The sequence below is a fragment of the Arabidopsis lyrata genome, assembly GCF_000004255.2.
Source record: "Arabidopsis lyrata subsp. lyrata unplaced genomic scaffold ARALYscaffold_7, whole genome shotgun sequence".
In the NCBI taxonomy this organism is placed as follows: Eukaryota; Viridiplantae; Streptophyta; class Magnoliopsida; order Brassicales; family Brassicaceae; genus Arabidopsis; species Arabidopsis lyrata.
The window spans coordinates 2,143,472-2,158,068 of NW_003302549.1; the positions used below are offsets into that span (position 1 = coordinate 2,143,472).

Sequence of the window (14,597 nt, forward strand, 5' to 3'; positions counted from 1 at the left end):
GATTTATATCGGCTTGAAAGTCGTCTTTGCAACATCAATTATTCACGCTATTATATATAAGCAAACCAAACAAAAAGAACAAAAAAAAAAAAAAAAAACAGCTACTACATCAACACGACCGAAAAGAAAGAAAAAAATATTATTTTATCGCGATTATTATGGAAAATCGCGTGTAATAATAAACAAAATCTCTAAAATTAGGGATACTGTTATGATATGCATCGATTGTGATAAATACTAAATTGACATTTTTAATAGTTACAATTTTATTTATATAATATAGTTTCTGGATATGCGTTATAGTTCTATATATATTTCGCTTTAGTGAGTTTTTGTAATTTAGTCTGAAAGATGTTATATGATATTAGTTAAAAACTCTGTTGAGGTGACATACATGATACATAGCTTGTCATTGGTTATAGTTTTTTTGTATTACTCATTCAAAAAAGTTGTTTCTCAAAATGCATCGTGTGGTTTTGGTTTCCGTCGTTAGGTAAAATGGAACTTTATTTGCGTCCCTAATAACTTACACCATTTGTATATATTATTATTATGGTGTTGATAATAGAGTGATATTTTTTACCCTTAAGTTACGTTAGTATATATTTCAGTTTAACTGTTGAGATTTAGTTTCTTTTTTTAAAACTTAATTTATTAATCTTATGGATAAATTCTATATCGTTTAATCAATATTCGTTTTTGTTAATTTTCTGATTTAGTTTTTAATATATATTTTCCATTTTTATGTTCTTTCCAAATAATCGTTAGGTCTACATATATGTATCCCGTATTTATACCTCATTGGAATATTTAGCCGCGTAATCTTTTGTTATGGGTTCTACAATGATTCCTTTTACATCTGATTCATGTGATGGTGGTTATTTTCGTATTGCGTCTCTTAACCCTAACATGGGTGAGTGGTCTGTCTCGGTGAAGATTTTGAATTGTTGGTCTGTTTCGCGTGGCACGGGTAGAGAGCTCAATATGATTTTGGGTGACGAGCATGTTAGTTTTTTGATAACTTACCTGCTATACATGTTTTCGATATTAAATTGAATTGGTTTTGTCTTTAACGTTTTATTTGCAGTTCACACAGATCCAAGCCGTTGTTCGTGATGAATTAATTGATAATTATCTTTCAAGATTGATAATCGATGAGTGGGTGAGCATTAAAAATTTTGATGTATCACGGGTTAACAGCATATTGAGACCAGTACCGCATAGATTCAAGATTGTGTTTCGTTCGGACACTTTAGTGCAAAGTATTAATATGTGCTCCAGTAGAACCTATTTCAATCTAACTGAGTTTGTGAGTATATTGAGTGGTATTGTTAATCCGAATATTTGCGTTGGTAAGCCTAATTTATAAATTTATTTTTGCTTTTGGAGTTTATTTGCGGTTCATGTTCTGACTGTATTATTCATGTGTGTGTTTCATAGATGTTGTTGGCAAAATTGTCAACGTGAGAGAGTTGGTTTTTGTTCCTTCCGTGGAACATTCTCAAGGAGGATATTTTGAGCTGTACTTTGGTTTACGTGATACTGAGTAAGTCACTATTCTTTTAAAGATTTAAACCAGAATATAATGTCTTATGACTTCTTCAAATCTTAAAATTAGGTGTATCCATCTAGAGTGTCGTTTAACGGGTGACCTTGCAGTCGAGTTCTATGACTTATGGAAGCAACGTTCACGTAACACAGTGATATGTATTATCAAGTTTGTGAAATTAGAGCTATCACAAGAACATAGGTGGAGATGTACCAATGTTACCGGAAGTACGAGGATTATGTTGAATCCGGATCTCAGTATTACCGACGAGATGCTTTGTTGGTAAGTATTTTTTTTTCCCGTTTACAATCAAAACTCTAAAGTTGGCGACTGGACATTCACTGTTTATGGTGTTCTTAATCGGATGTCAGGAATCCTGAAAATGACCAAGTACCGATCATCACACGGAAGGAGAATGTCATGGAGTGATGATGTTCGTTGATTTCTTATTTTGTTGGTGAATGATTTTAAAAGATGATTTATTATTATTTTTTAGCATTTATAATATTATTGAATTTTTTAAATTTCATCATTTTCCATAATTTTATCACACTAAATCCTAAACAATTTACCATATTTTTCTTACACTACCAAGTAATACCTAAACAATCCCTTATTTCACATGATTTTACCATTTATACAGCATTCTTCCCGCGCATGCGCGCGGGCAATCACCTAGTTTAGATAATTGCGTCAGCGATAATAAGAAAATTAATTTGGAACCATAAAAAAGAACATCAGCGTTAGCGGATTTAAGTAACTAAAAACATGAAAAACAGAAATTGCATTCAAATTCATAATATATTCATTTTAATTTTTATTAGGAAAGTCAATCAATGGGCAAGACCTTGGAGGGCAAGGGTAATCCTCTGTTCTGTATTTAATAGAGGAGACGATATTCATGGGCTCTTAGCCAAAAAAAAACGCAGCCATGTCTCTGTTTCTCAGCCGGCTCTCTCTCTCGAAGCTATCTCTCCGGGTACGCTGATGCCTCCTCTTGTCTTGTCTCGGATAGTGTTTTCTTTTCTCTGTTTTGATGTCTGATCAGTAACTAACTAATGATTCCGCAGAGACACCTCACGGCTAGGTGCTTCTCATCTTCTTCCATCTATTACATCGTGGGTGCAGAACCATGGGGATCTACTTTGATTGAAGGTGATATCGGAATTCTCAAGATTCGTTCTCTTGGTGGTACCGAGAGGGTTACGAAAAAATTGGTGCCTATGGAGTTACTCAAGGAAAAAGGAACCATAGGAGCATCCCATGGCTGGGTAGCAACTTTGAAGAATGGCGTTGTGCGTCTTCAAGATGATCTTCTAGACCCATGTGCATGGGAGACAGACCCAAAACGAATTTCGCTGCCTCCTCTAGTAACTCTGCCTCACTGCCAAACCCAAATCGTAACCAATGTGGCCATGTCCACCTCTTCTCCTGAGGATGAAGACTGCATTGTAGCTATCAAGTTCATGGGACCTCAACTCAGTTTGTGCAGGCCTGCTCAAAGAGATTGCAAGTGGACCAACATCAGAATCACAGACCCCAGCTTCTTCTCCTCCCATGTAATGTACTCCAAGAGAGATGACATGTTCTCGATGCCCGCCTCTAGAGCCCACTACACAGGATCATGGGATCTTGGGAGACACATTCACAAACCCAAGCTGCAGATGCTGCAGTTTCCCCAGAATCCACATCCAGAAATGACAAAGAGCGAGTTGCTGCGATTGGATTCGTGTTGCAGGAAGCAACAGTACTTGGTGGAGTCATTACCCACAGGTGAGACTTTTATGTTGAAGTGATACACGGAAAGCAGGCCCATTAGGAAGACTTGTAAGGATTGGGACCATTTCCTTGTCGTGAGGCTAGACGAAGAAGGAAACGCTGAGTATACTAAAGACATTGGAGATCTCTGCATTTTCCTGTCCAAGGCTGAACCTTTCTGCCTCCCGGCTAGCTTGTACGGCAGAAGCAAAAACAGTGTCTATTTCTTGGGAGAACACGATCGTGGCATCGTCAGTATCGACAATAATTACAAGCTCGGTAGACCTTTCACTTGCCCCGTACCTTACTTTTTCCCACCTCTATCTCCACCTATAAAAGACTAGTGTCTCACTCTATTTCTTGTTTTGAACCCTAGAAATATATTTCTGATAGTTGATCTTCTTATTTGTTTCTCACAAAATATTAGGCTCTGTTATTGTAGATGCCATAGAATATCATATTGGTATTTTATTCCTTAAATTCAATCGGATCATCCTCTGGTATTTCACGTTCCTATGATTCCCACACCACAAAAACCATCAATAACTAATACCAAGGGAAAGAAAGTTTGTGCTCACATTTTAAGACTAGAGACAAAGGATTTTTACTTTCAAGCCCTTGTAATAAGCTTCAACAGCAGCTAGTGTTGGTAGAATATTCCGAACTAGCATCAGATCCCATATCATATTTGCAACTATGTACCCTCCCGTCTGCCATAAAAGAACAGAGTTTTTTTTTTTTTTTTTTTTTAACTTGCACTAAGCCAACTCTTTATAACAACAAGATATTTTCAGAATTTTTAGGGGAACTTGAAGATTTTTTACCTTTTCACCAGCGGCTTTGAGTAACAGATTGCTTCCAGTTCTTGGGTCTAAGAAGAAATTGCGTTCATTCATTTTGACCTGCATTTACAAACAAATTGTCATCAGGCTCTAACATTGGCCCGTGTTTTGTTTACTTCATCGATTCTTTTTTCAGTACAGCTCGAGCCAATAAACATTACCAAAGTGTCTTGAGCAATCTTCATTCCATTATCGGTGTGTCCTGTCATAGGTCCTTCTATAGGCGTCTGTAGAAGTGAACCAAAGATACAGCATATACAGGTCACCCAAAGATATGTTGAACCACTTATGGGAAACATGGCAGAAGCATAATTCTCTTCGACTATTGCATTTATTGAGAATTTAGATTCATCTCTATATTCATTTGCGGGGATTTAGGATTGAGAATCAACAACATTAGTTTTATAGAAGACTTCATTCCCACACGGTATATAGAGTCATAGAGAACAAGAAGTTCACTCTCAAAGCGAATATAGAAACACCAGTGATGAGGTCAGATAGTCGTGTTACCGTGTAGAATTCCATGGCAGGGATTTTATCTGCGCTCATGTAATCTTCAAACAATTTGAGACCATTCTCAAAGTCTTCCGAGTGTAGATAGCACCTACGTAGATATAAAATAAGATGCATATACGATAATCATGTTTTGATTCTCAATGAGAGTTAATAACCTATTATACTAGTAACAAAGGCTAATTTGGTAGCTAAAGACTTCCAAATTCAGGACATATTGAAATTTAGATAGACAGATCATCTTACTTTTACATCCTTTATATTAGCGAGAGCACTGAATGCTACGGGGTAGACGGTCAAATTCCTCTGCAGAAACCTGGTCCTGTGGGCATAATCAGCGGTTGGAATATTGTACAGCTCTTCTTCACTGATGCTAAACATCACATCTTCTGCACTCTTCCTTGATGAATCAATTGCTGACCAGCCTTTTGACTGCTCCACAAACTCGAGAATCTTTTGAGAAAAAAGGAGGCTGTGAGAAAACCTACTTAATATACATCAAAACTCCTACATGTTAATAATCTCCAATCATCTGACTAAGAACTCAACAATCAGTCTCTCTAAGTTACATTTCACTATCTCCAGCCAAAACCAACTCGTTTACAAATCAGGAATCGGCTTCTAGTGAAAATCTTTCCCATGCCCAGTTGCGATAGGCATCACATCATCTTCATAGCTATTAGCTGGAATAAACACAAAACAACATGTGTCGTCAAATGAAACAAAGATTCCGGAACAAGGTTTCACAAATCCACTAGCCAAAACCAAGCCAATTCAACATCGAAGACAAGCCCACTAAATCATCAAATACCAATGAAGCTTACATGCAGCGGAGCCGAAAGGAGAGTGGACGGGGCCACCGGCGGAGATAAAAATTTTTTTTTTTTTTTTTGAATAAAATGTAAAATTTATTCCGAAAAAACGTTTTTACATCGAATGCAATGATTGGTTAAAAGTTTTGTATATATTTCTCTCCAAAACGGTCTATTTCCCCACAAGAACTATCGCATCACGATAGATAAAGCCCAAAGTATGACCCCGATCTATATATCTCTGAAATAAAAGTTATATATCTATTTCTCTCCGAAACAAAAGTTCTGTAACTAAATCTCTCCGAATTAATAGTTTTAGATCTATTAATCCACATTTCTGGGTTTCGCCGGTTTATTATGTACTTAACCGATTATTAAAAAACAAAACCCAATTAAACCAGAGAAAACCAGATTTTCTTAATATCTCTCTTCTCCAAAGAATTGCACACCGACGGTGTGACGCCGTGATTAAGATCGGGCATGGCTGAGAAGGAAACCCCACCAATCGCACTTCAATTTGCTCCATTGAACAGTTCGTCTACGAAGGTTTATGGTATAGCTTCTCCTCTGTAAAACTCGATAAACTCGAAATCGATGATTCTCCGATTTCAATTACCGGTAAACACACAAAGACATCAATTTTAACATAAATTCGAAAATTATATGCATTCACATTGATTAATTTTCTGGGCAAGTTCTCATGATTCTTTATGTTAGAGAAACCAAAAAAAAGTTGAGAACTCTGGTTTTATTGGAGGAAATTAGAAGCCATTGGAGGAAAGATCAAGACTTTGCAAAGCTAGTAGAGATATACTTCTTGGGATTTTGCCGGAGATATCATTAGAACTCAAATCAAGAGTTTGTAGTTTCACCAAGTTGAAAATCGAAACAGAGATAGAGTCTTTGATGAAGTTCCGAGACCGATTAAGAACCCTAATCTTAGCTTCTTGAGAGCTTAAGGCAACTTTTTGTTCACGAGCTCCAATTTAGTAATTCTTCCGGTGTCGTCAGGATTGATAGAGGTTAAATTGCAGGTGATTCCGGTCAAATTGCAGCAATTAGTAGAAGAAAAATTGATTCAACTATCGGGTTTTTGTTCGTGATTGGCTATAAATCACGTAAGGCATGGAGATCATAATTTTTTGAAAAAGTAAGGAAAAAATTTTGAGAAGAAGAAGCATTAGAATTAAGAATTCAACAAAAATCCTTGAGAAATCTGAGAGAATACGTAATGGGTTTTATGATTCTCACAATTTTAAATGAAAGATGAAGCAAAAGAGAGAGAGAAAAAAGGCGTGAGAGTCTGAGAGAGATGAAAGAGATAATGTATTAGAGAAATCTGGTTTTTTCTTGTTTAATTGGTTTTGTTTTTTAATAATCGGTTAAGTAAATAGTAAACCGGTGAAACCCAGGAATGTGGATTAATAGATCTAAAACTATTAATTCAGAGAGATTTAGATACAGAACTTTTGTTTCGGGGAGAAATAGATATATAACTTTTGCTTCGGAGATATATAGATCAGGGTCATACTTTGAGTTCTATCTATTGTGATGCGATAGTTCTCGTGGGAAAATAGACCGTTTTTCAACATCCCAGATATTTGTTCACCAGGTCCCTTTATTTTTTAATAAATTAAGTAAAAGGTCATAAAAAGATGAGAACCCACGAGGAGATAGATAGCTTCTTCATCGAGAAACCTCGAAAAACCAATAAAATCAAAAAGCGCGTCGGTGACTTGTACTCTTCAATCTCTTCTTCCTCTCATTCTTTCAATCAAAAAGCTTCTTCTATCTCTCTATCTCTCGCAATTATCGAACCCATCGACCTTGCTTAAATTCATCATCCACCTTGCTCAAATTCATCAGCCACCATGTCGTACGATTATCTCTTCAAGTACATAATCATCGGAGACACAGGTGAGCGACCGATCATTATCTTTTTCATTCCCAATTTTTGATTTACTGGGTTAGATCGACGATTTTCGTTGTTTTTTGTCGTTTCAGGTGTGGGAAAATCGTGCCTGCTTCTGCAATTTACTGACAAGAGGTTCCAACCAGTCCACGATCTCACCATTGGTGTCGAGTTCGGTGCTCGGATGGTTACCGTCGATGGACGCCCCATCAAACTCCAAATTTGGGACACCGTACGCTTCTCTTGGTCTTTATTAGGTTCTCTTGGTTTTATCGATTAGGATTGGTTTACCCTAAGGCACATGTGATTAAGAAGATTATTTGTCATAATCAATTCAATTTCTGCGTATTTATAGAAACAATTGAAAATCCTCAGGATGATGATGTATGGGTTGGAGTTGTTTTACGTTTGGTTTTTGTGCCTTGTGATTCAATTTTGTTATGATGCTGTCTATGATTTAACCAAGTGTATGATGTTATAGGCTGGACAAGAGTCTTTTAGATCCATCACCAGATCATACTACAGAGGAGCAGCTGGAGCTTTACTGGTTTATGACATCACCAGGTTAGTTTTTGCCTTGCAACCATATATATATATACTGAATTCCCCACCAATGTTTTGGAAGTCATTGGTTCTATATTCGTGAACTGATAAACCTAGAACCGTTGGCAAGGTTTTGGAAATTGGTATTTCCCGAGGACTTTTCGTATAGATACATGTTTTGGGAAGTTACTTTTGATCTGAACAAAGTTCTTGACTATGATATTGGCAATGCTCGTTAAGGAGGATGTTAAGTTAACCATCCATCTTAAATTCTTACTAAGAAGGATTGCAAGAGTTTTATCATTAAGTTTTTTCATGCTTTGATCTTTCTGCCCTCAAAACTCAAAAGTCATGCTTCTTTTGGTTGCAGGAGAGAGACGTTTAACCATCTGGCGAGCTGGTTGGAGGATGCTCGGCAACATGCAAATCCTAACATGAGTATTATGCTGATTGGGAACAAATGTGATCTTGCTCACAAGAGAGCTGTTAGCAAAGAGGAAGGAGAACAGTTTGCCAAAGAACATGGCCTGCTATTCTTAGAAGCATCTGCAAGAACAGCTCAAAACGTTGAGGAGGTGACACTTCTTCCTTGCAACTCTTCTTCCCCATCCTGTTATTTGGCTGTAATCACATGGAGAGTTTTGTCTTCTTTTACTGGATTAACATTTCGCGTATATATTCCAACAGGCATTCATAAAGACTGCTGCCAAGATCCTCCAGAACATTCAGGATGGTGTCTTTGATGTATCAAACGAGGTAATTTCCTTGTTAAATCTGGAAGTAGGCTTCATCTTCTGGTGTTCTAATACCTTGATTGTGTTACAATGTGATTATGCAGTCGTCAGGCATCAAGGTTGGTTACGGGCGCACTCAAGGTGCAGCTGGAGGAAGAGATGGTACGATCTCTCAGGGAGGAGGCTGTTGTGGTTAAAAAATCCTCGAGAGAGGGTCACAGTCTCACATATCTGCTGTAATCTGGTGATTCAGAAACTACTATTGCTTTTATTTACCTCTGCAAATGGATACACCAGAATGTATAGTTTCTCTTTTTTTTTTTCTTCTCTATTTTCCAGTTTGTCTTTATCAAAAAAAACCCAAACCGGTGCATTTGAGAGTGAACAGCCTGATCTTTATAAACCAAACAGGCGTTGGCTTATTAAAAACATTGTTGCTTTTGCATGACGAAGAGTGAAAGCTCTCAACGTTAAGCAATTGAAATCAAATCAGGATAACATCCAGTCCTCATCTAATTGAAATCTCCTTATTCATCTAAACGAACTGGTTTTAAAATATACCCAGATGGTTTACAGAGATCCCAATAAGCAAATAGAAGTAGAAAACGAAGAAGCCATGATATCTTCTTTCTTCCTCTTGGTCCCATTAACGCCTATTAGGTAATGTCCCTTCCTTAAGCCGCAAGTTATTGTATGTGCGCGTCACTAACATCAGTCTTGGATCATCCTCTGGTATTTCACGTTCCTATGATTCCCACACCACAAAAACTATCAACAACTAATACCAAGAGAAAGAAAGTTTGTGCTCACATTTTAAGACTAGAGGAAAAGGATTTTTATTTTTACTTTCAAGCCCTTGTAATAAGCTTCAACAGCAGCTAGTGTTGGTAGAATATTCCGAGCTAGCATCAGATCCCATATCATATTTGCAACTGTGTACCCTCCCGTCTGCCATAAAAGAAAAATAGTTTTTTAAAAGCCAACTCTTTATAACATGAAGTATTTTCAGAGTTTTTACGGGAACTTCAAGATTTTTAACCTTTTCACCAGCGGCTTTTAATAACAGATTGCTTCCAGTTCTTGGGTCTAAGAAGAAATTGCGTTCGTTCATTTTGACCTGCATTTACAAACAAATTGTCATCAGGCTCTACCATTGGCCCGTGTTTTGTTTACTTCATAGATTCTTTTTTCAGCATAGCTCGAGCCAATAAGCATTACCAGAGTGTCTTGAGCAATCTTCATTCCATTATCGGTGTGTCCTGTCATAGCTCCTTCTATAAGCGTCTGTAGAAGGGAACCAAAGATACAGCACAGGTCACCCAAAGATATGTTGAACCACTTATGGGAAACAGGACAGAAGCATAATTCTCTTCAACTATTGCATTTATTGAGAATTTAGATTCATCTCTATATTCATTTGCGAGGTTTTAGGATTGAGAACAACAGTTTTATAGAAGATTTAATTCCCACACGGTATATAGAGAACAAGAAGTTCACTCTCAAAGTGAATATAGAAACACCAGTGATGAGGTCAGATAATCGTGTTACCGTGTAGAGTTCCATGGCAGGGATTTTATCTGCGCTCATGTAATCTTCAAACACTTTGAGACCATTCTCAAAGTCTTGCGAGTGTAGATAGCACCTACGTAGATATAAAATAAGATGCATATACGATAATCATGTTTTGATTCTCATTGACAGCTAATAATGTATTATACTAGTAACAAAATTTAATTTGGTAGCTAAAGAGTGTCTTTTAACCCATGACAATGCGTCAATGCCAAATGTTTTAACATCTAGATGCAAATTAACATCACAGTGCATGCTCTATTGTACCTCATAATTTGTAGCACGCAGTAAGTGTCAGTGTCTTTTCCGTCTTTCTTAAGCATCTCAAGAAGAGCTTCCGTTGCCTGCCACGGGAAAAAGCTGGTCAGATGCAAAAATCAACTCCGAAACTGGGCTTTCATTACTCCCAGAACAGAAAATTCCCAATAAATTCAGGACATATTGGAATATAGATAGACAGATCATCTTACTTTTACATCCTTTATATCAGCGAGAGCACTGAATGCTACATGGTAGACGGTCAAATTCCTCTGCAAAAACCTGGTCCTGTGGGCATAATCAGCGGTTGGAATATTGTACAGCTCTTCTTCACTGATGCTAAACATCACATCTTCTGCACTCTTCCTTGATGAATCAATTGCTGACCAGCCTTTTGACTGCTCCACAAACTCGAGAATCTTTTGAGAAAAAAGGAGGCTGTGAGGAAATCTACTTTAGAAAAAATAAAAGGAAAAATAAACAGGAAACCTCACAGGTTACCTTGGTAGAAAGATTATCTGGTCTTGGCTGCTTGTTTAAGTGTGCAGTTATGAGTCCTGCATAGCAGAACTGGTTCAAACCAACTCCAGCAGCAGTCATATCCCGAACTATCGCGTACCTAACCATTATTTGATGGCGGTAAGAAAAAGATTAGATCACCACTTCTTAGATAGAACTTAAGAGATAACCAAGAACTTAATTAAAACAGAGAAAAGTGGCATAAAACTTATAAAAGGAAATCATTTCGATTAGTGAGCACTCAAAAGACAATAGAAGCAGTAGAACCTACACAAGATCTAATTGGCCAGAAACAGCGCAGGCATTGAGCAGACAGACAAAGGTCTGTCCATTTGGTTTTACATCATATCGCTTCATCTCGTCGTAGACCTTACAGTAAGACGCAAACAAAAAGTTCGTTAATGAATGAAAATCAAGGGATGTAAAAAAGAAAAAAGTCTCATATTAAAGCAAGTGGAAGATAAACATACTCGGATTGCCTCCTTTCCATTCTTGCATTTCCCACATGTGGAAATTAAAAAGTTGTACAAGTTCACCTACAAGAATGAACGCATGGTCAACAAACACAAGCCACGGATGAACCGACTCATTTTGTAAGGTCTAAATCATTGGACAAGAAATCGCTCAATCAGCTGCTAAATTTTCAGTATATTTTACCTTTTCTTAGGAACAGGAATCAACAAGAAGAGTTTATTCTATGTAATGTAAGAGCAAAAAAGAACAAGATCATAGGACATACATCAGGAGCAATTCCCATGGCTTTCATTTCTTCACGGAAAAAGAAAGCATCGCTTAACCGAGCACCCTTCATCGTTCCCACAACAAAAGAATGGAATATATCAGCTGTAGGCTGCACACCATCTAGCTTCATATCATCATAAACATCCCTCAGCAAATAGTGCCTACCAAAAAGAAAAACAAAGTCATATACACATATGGACCAATGAAGTAACCAAGTATATAATATTATGGTAAGAAAAGTTCTCAATCTCATCACATTCATAGTGAATCCCTCCATGTTATGTTATGAAACAATGAGCTATACAAATAAAGGGGGACAAAACCTGCGCTGAGCTGTGACGGAATGGACAGCGGTGTTGTATTCCGACAGATCATTGGCGTAATTTTTCTTTGCGAGTTCCTCTGGCGATGAAGCGAAGTAACGCCGACTAACTAGAGCTCGAACCAGAGATCGATTCCTCCCTGTTTCCGTCGAATCAAAAACCAAACATAAGAAATGACGAATGCGCACTCGATTGAATCAAAATTAGCAATCTGGGATAAAGATCGATTCATGACAGATGCAAAATGGGATCTATCTAGTTAGTTAGCCACAAGGATGAAAAGTCCATAAAAGCATACCAGAAATGGATTGAATGAGGAACTTCATAGCTCACGTGAGTTTCTTACTTCCGATAGAAATTTAGCCGGAAATTTAAGAGAAACCAAATAAACAAGCTTTTCCGGCGAGTCTCAGACAACAAGAGAGTGAGAGAGAGAGAGAGAAAAATGCATAATCGAGTTCCGCCGCCGGTAAAAGGATATAGCAGCTCAGGCCTCAGGGTTTATGGAATAAACATAAACCGGAAAATAAACAAATCTAACCGGTTAGATTTAATGGATCGGAATTTCAAAAGCTTAGATCAATATATGCTGACTTTATATGGGCCTTGATGGATTATATTGGGCTTAATTTGCAGACCAAATGGCGATGATCACGTGGCTATCGAGTGGTTCACGTGGCTGCCACGTGTACCGAAGAAGAAACGATGATGAGGGAGAAAAGGATATTTACAGTTGGGGATGTCCCAACTAATTAAAACTTTGAATCTGTCGGAAGATCACGTGAAGACAACTAGTATTTGTTCTTCTTGCGTTAAGTGAGAACTATTGACCAAAAGAAACAGTTATTTTAATCAAAGCTCGTGCAATTTCATAAACACTTTTTCGAAAACGAATTTCAAATACACTTTTCAATCAACACACGACAACACTTCTAGAATTTGGTAGTGATATATGAACAAGTTGTGGTTCAGTCGATACTTCCCGTGATTAAAAAGCTGTGGTTCATATTTTATAAATTAAGTTATCATAGATAAAGTTCCATATACAACGTTAAATACAGGCTACTCTTGATATAAATGTTTAAAGTTTTTATAAAGTTCCATATAATTAATGTTTGTGTTTTAAATTCAAGTAAAAAAGAACACTAAAAAGTAAAAACACACAATTTTTTTTTTTTTTTTCACTGAAAGATTTTTCATTATATAATACAAAGGTGGGATACAAGGGAGGAATACGTTTTTGGAATGCGTTTTTGAAATACAAAAGCCGGCGGAAAACAAAGAAATCTCCGGAAGCTAAAGCCCGATACACGGGAAACACAAAATAGAATACAAAAGTCAAAAGGTCAAGCTCTCGAAATTACTGGGAAAGTCAGAGGAGAGCACTAGTCGCGGAACTAAGAGCTCAAAAGTCGCATATAAGAAGAACTACAACCGCAAACGGAGTAGAACCAAAGATAGAGGAAACCGCGAATAAATAACCCAACTAAAAACGAATATCCCGAACATAATAAGCAACGACCGCGAATCTAAATCCTAACCACCTAGTCTTCTACCGAACAAGCCTAAGTCTAGAACTTTGCATCCCACGAAAGGTTAGCCTTACAAGAACAGACAACGAACAGACCACGAGAGAAAACCTATTTATTAGTCTAAGCTAGAGGCGGTGGAAGGAGACAAACTTAAAAGATTCAACGAACAAAGATGGGATAAAACGAAAGCTATCCAAAACCTAGCCAACACGACCAATCCCCGGAGCTTTCATGAGAGAACAGAGAACAAAACCATGACCCAAACTATCCCAAAGACAGAACCAACAACTACAACAACCTTGAAATAAAAACAGGAGACCAGCATCAACAAACCCATCGACGGAAAAGAACGAAGGTCAGATGTTGCTGGAGAGGAGGTAGCACAAACATCTCGGCCGCAGTAGTAACGAGCAATTGGACTACCAACATCGAATGACAAAGGTCCAAATAACCCAGATCTGAGATTCCGATCAAAGAAGCCACCGACGAGAGAAGACCAAAACGCGAAGCACCATCACAAGCCAAAAGGAGACAATACTCAGGGGAGATCTTACCGGAACTGGAAAGATACATATCTTGAGCCGCTCCGAAACCTTCGAAACAAGAAACGCCGAGGAAAGGCTGAGGTTGACTCGGATCCTAAGAGGAAAAAGGAAACACACAAAGGACGACCCTCTCACGACTCCAGCGATAAACGCCGGAAGCCGGAGAGGTCAGATCGCGGCAAAAAAACTTGACGGCGGCTAGGGCGAACTAGTTGGGCGAGAGGTGTAAAAACACACAAAAAATAAAACGAATAATATGGTTATGTTGATCAGTCTCTATCTTTCTCATAATGCTTTTTCGTGGGTGCCTAATGAATAATAATATATTGCATAAGACCTCTTAAATATTAAAACACACAATTCATTGATCTCTTGCCCAAGAGAAGATAGGACATATGGTATTTTTCATTAGGCATCAACGAGTTAGCATCTTGAGAAAGATAAAGC

The 14,597-nt window shown here is 37.6% G+C and overlaps 4 protein-coding genes across 6 annotated transcripts; 2 read left to right on the forward strand and 2 right to left on the reverse strand.

The window, feature by feature from the left end:
• The first annotated feature begins 2,260 nt into the window (after positions 1 to 2,260).
• On the forward strand, positions 2,261 to 3,699 carry LOC110226766. The gene is made up of 2 exons (XM_021019402.1): positions 2,261 to 2,528; positions 2,620 to 3,699. Exons 1-2 carry the CDS (start codon positions 2,481 to 2,483, stop codon positions 3,343 to 3,345), a joined length of 774 nt encoding a protein of 257 aa, XP_020875061.1. The 5' UTR covers positions 2,261 to 2,480; the 3' UTR covers positions 3,346 to 3,699.
• A 51-nt stretch (positions 3,700 to 3,750) lies between these two features.
• Positions 3,751 to 5,594, reverse strand: LOC9303122 (pentatricopeptide repeat-containing protein At4g35850, mitochondrial). 3 transcript variants are annotated; one of them, XM_021019403.1, is made up of 6 exons: positions 5,487 to 5,594; positions 4,909 to 5,345; positions 4,311 to 4,753; positions 4,132 to 4,209; positions 3,916 to 4,017; positions 3,751 to 3,820 (listed from the first exon to the last, which is right to left on the reverse strand). In XM_021019403.1, the coding sequence occupies exons 3-6, from the start codon at positions 4,446 to 4,448 to the stop codon at positions 3,776 to 3,778; spliced, it is 363 nt and encodes a 120-aa protein (XP_020875062.1). In that variant the 5' UTR covers positions 4,449 to 4,753; positions 4,909 to 5,345; positions 5,487 to 5,594; the 3' UTR covers positions 3,751 to 3,775. The 3 variants fall into 3 exon arrangements, with proteins under 3 accessions (XP_020875062.1, XP_020875064.1, XP_020875063.1); XM_021019405.1 differs by having other exon boundaries at positions 4,311 to 4,366; positions 4,660 to 4,753; positions 4,909 to 5,570; XM_021019404.1 differs by having other exon boundaries at positions 4,311 to 4,376; positions 4,660 to 4,753; positions 4,909 to 5,568.
• Positions 5,595 to 7,089: 1,495 nt separating this feature from the next.
• Positions 7,090 to 9,108, forward strand: LOC9305127 (ras-related protein RABB1b). Its single transcript, XM_021018603.1, has 6 exons — positions 7,090 to 7,391; positions 7,479 to 7,618; positions 7,868 to 7,950; positions 8,300 to 8,504; positions 8,617 to 8,685; positions 8,768 to 9,108. The coding sequence occupies exons 1-6, from the start codon at positions 7,346 to 7,348 to the stop codon at positions 8,858 to 8,860; spliced, it is 636 nt and encodes a 211-aa protein (XP_020874262.1). The 5' UTR covers positions 7,090 to 7,345; the 3' UTR covers positions 8,861 to 9,108.
• Positions 9,037 to 12,587, reverse strand: LOC9303123 (pentatricopeptide repeat-containing protein At4g35850, mitochondrial). Its single transcript, XM_002869010.2, has 13 exons — positions 12,372 to 12,587; positions 12,074 to 12,212; positions 11,749 to 11,911; positions 11,480 to 11,545; positions 11,281 to 11,378; positions 10,992 to 11,109; positions 10,703 to 10,909; positions 10,500 to 10,576; positions 10,212 to 10,305; positions 9,882 to 9,947; positions 9,703 to 9,780; positions 9,510 to 9,611; positions 9,037 to 9,408 (listed from the first exon to the last, which is right to left on the reverse strand). The coding sequence occupies exons 1-13, from the start codon at positions 12,397 to 12,399 to the stop codon at positions 9,310 to 9,312; spliced, it is 1,335 nt and encodes a 444-aa protein (XP_002869056.1). The 5' UTR covers positions 12,400 to 12,587; the 3' UTR covers positions 9,037 to 9,309.
• Positions 12,588 to 14,597: the final 2,010 nt, after the last annotated feature.

Coding starts and splice junctions, on each gene's coding strand:
- LOC110226766 (XM_021019402.1), top strand. CDS start 2,481: ATGTCTCTGTTTCTCAGCCGGCTCTCTCTCTCGAAGCTATCTCTCCGG. Junction 2,529..2,619: donor TCTCGAAGCTATCTCTCCGG/GTACGCTGATGC, acceptor ATGATTCCGCAG/AGACACCTCACGGCTAGGTG.
- LOC9303122 (XM_021019403.1), bottom strand. CDS start 4,448: ATGTTTCCCATAAGTGGTTCAACATATCTTTGGGTGACCTGTATATGC. Junction 4,210..4,310: donor AGATTGCTCAAGACACTTTG/GTAATGTTTATT, acceptor TTGTAAATGCAG/GTCAAAATGAATGAACGCAA. Junction 4,018..4,131: donor TCAAAGCCGCTGGTGAAAAG/GTAAAAAATCTT, acceptor CTTTTATGGCAG/ACGGGAGGGTACATAGTTGC.
- LOC9305127 (XM_021018603.1), top strand. CDS start 7,346: ATGTCGTACGATTATCTCTTCAAGTACATAATCATCGGAGACACAG. Junction 7,951..8,299: donor CTGGTTTATGACATCACCAG/GTTAGTTTTTGC, acceptor TTTTGGTTGCAG/GAGAGAGACGTTTAACCATC. Junction 8,505..8,616: donor CAGCTCAAAACGTTGAGGAG/GTGACACTTCTT, acceptor ATATTCCAACAG/GCATTCATAAAGACTGCTGC.
- LOC9303123 (XM_002869010.2), bottom strand. CDS start 12,399: ATGAAGTTCCTCATTCAATCCATTTCTG. Junction 11,912..12,073: donor TCCGTCACAGCTCAGCGCAG/GTTTTGTCCCCC, acceptor TCTTTTTGGTAG/GCACTATTTGCTGAGGGATG. Junction 9,781..9,881: donor AGATTGCTCAAGACACTCTG/GTAATGCTTATT, acceptor TTGTAAATGCAG/GTCAAAATGAACGAACGCAA.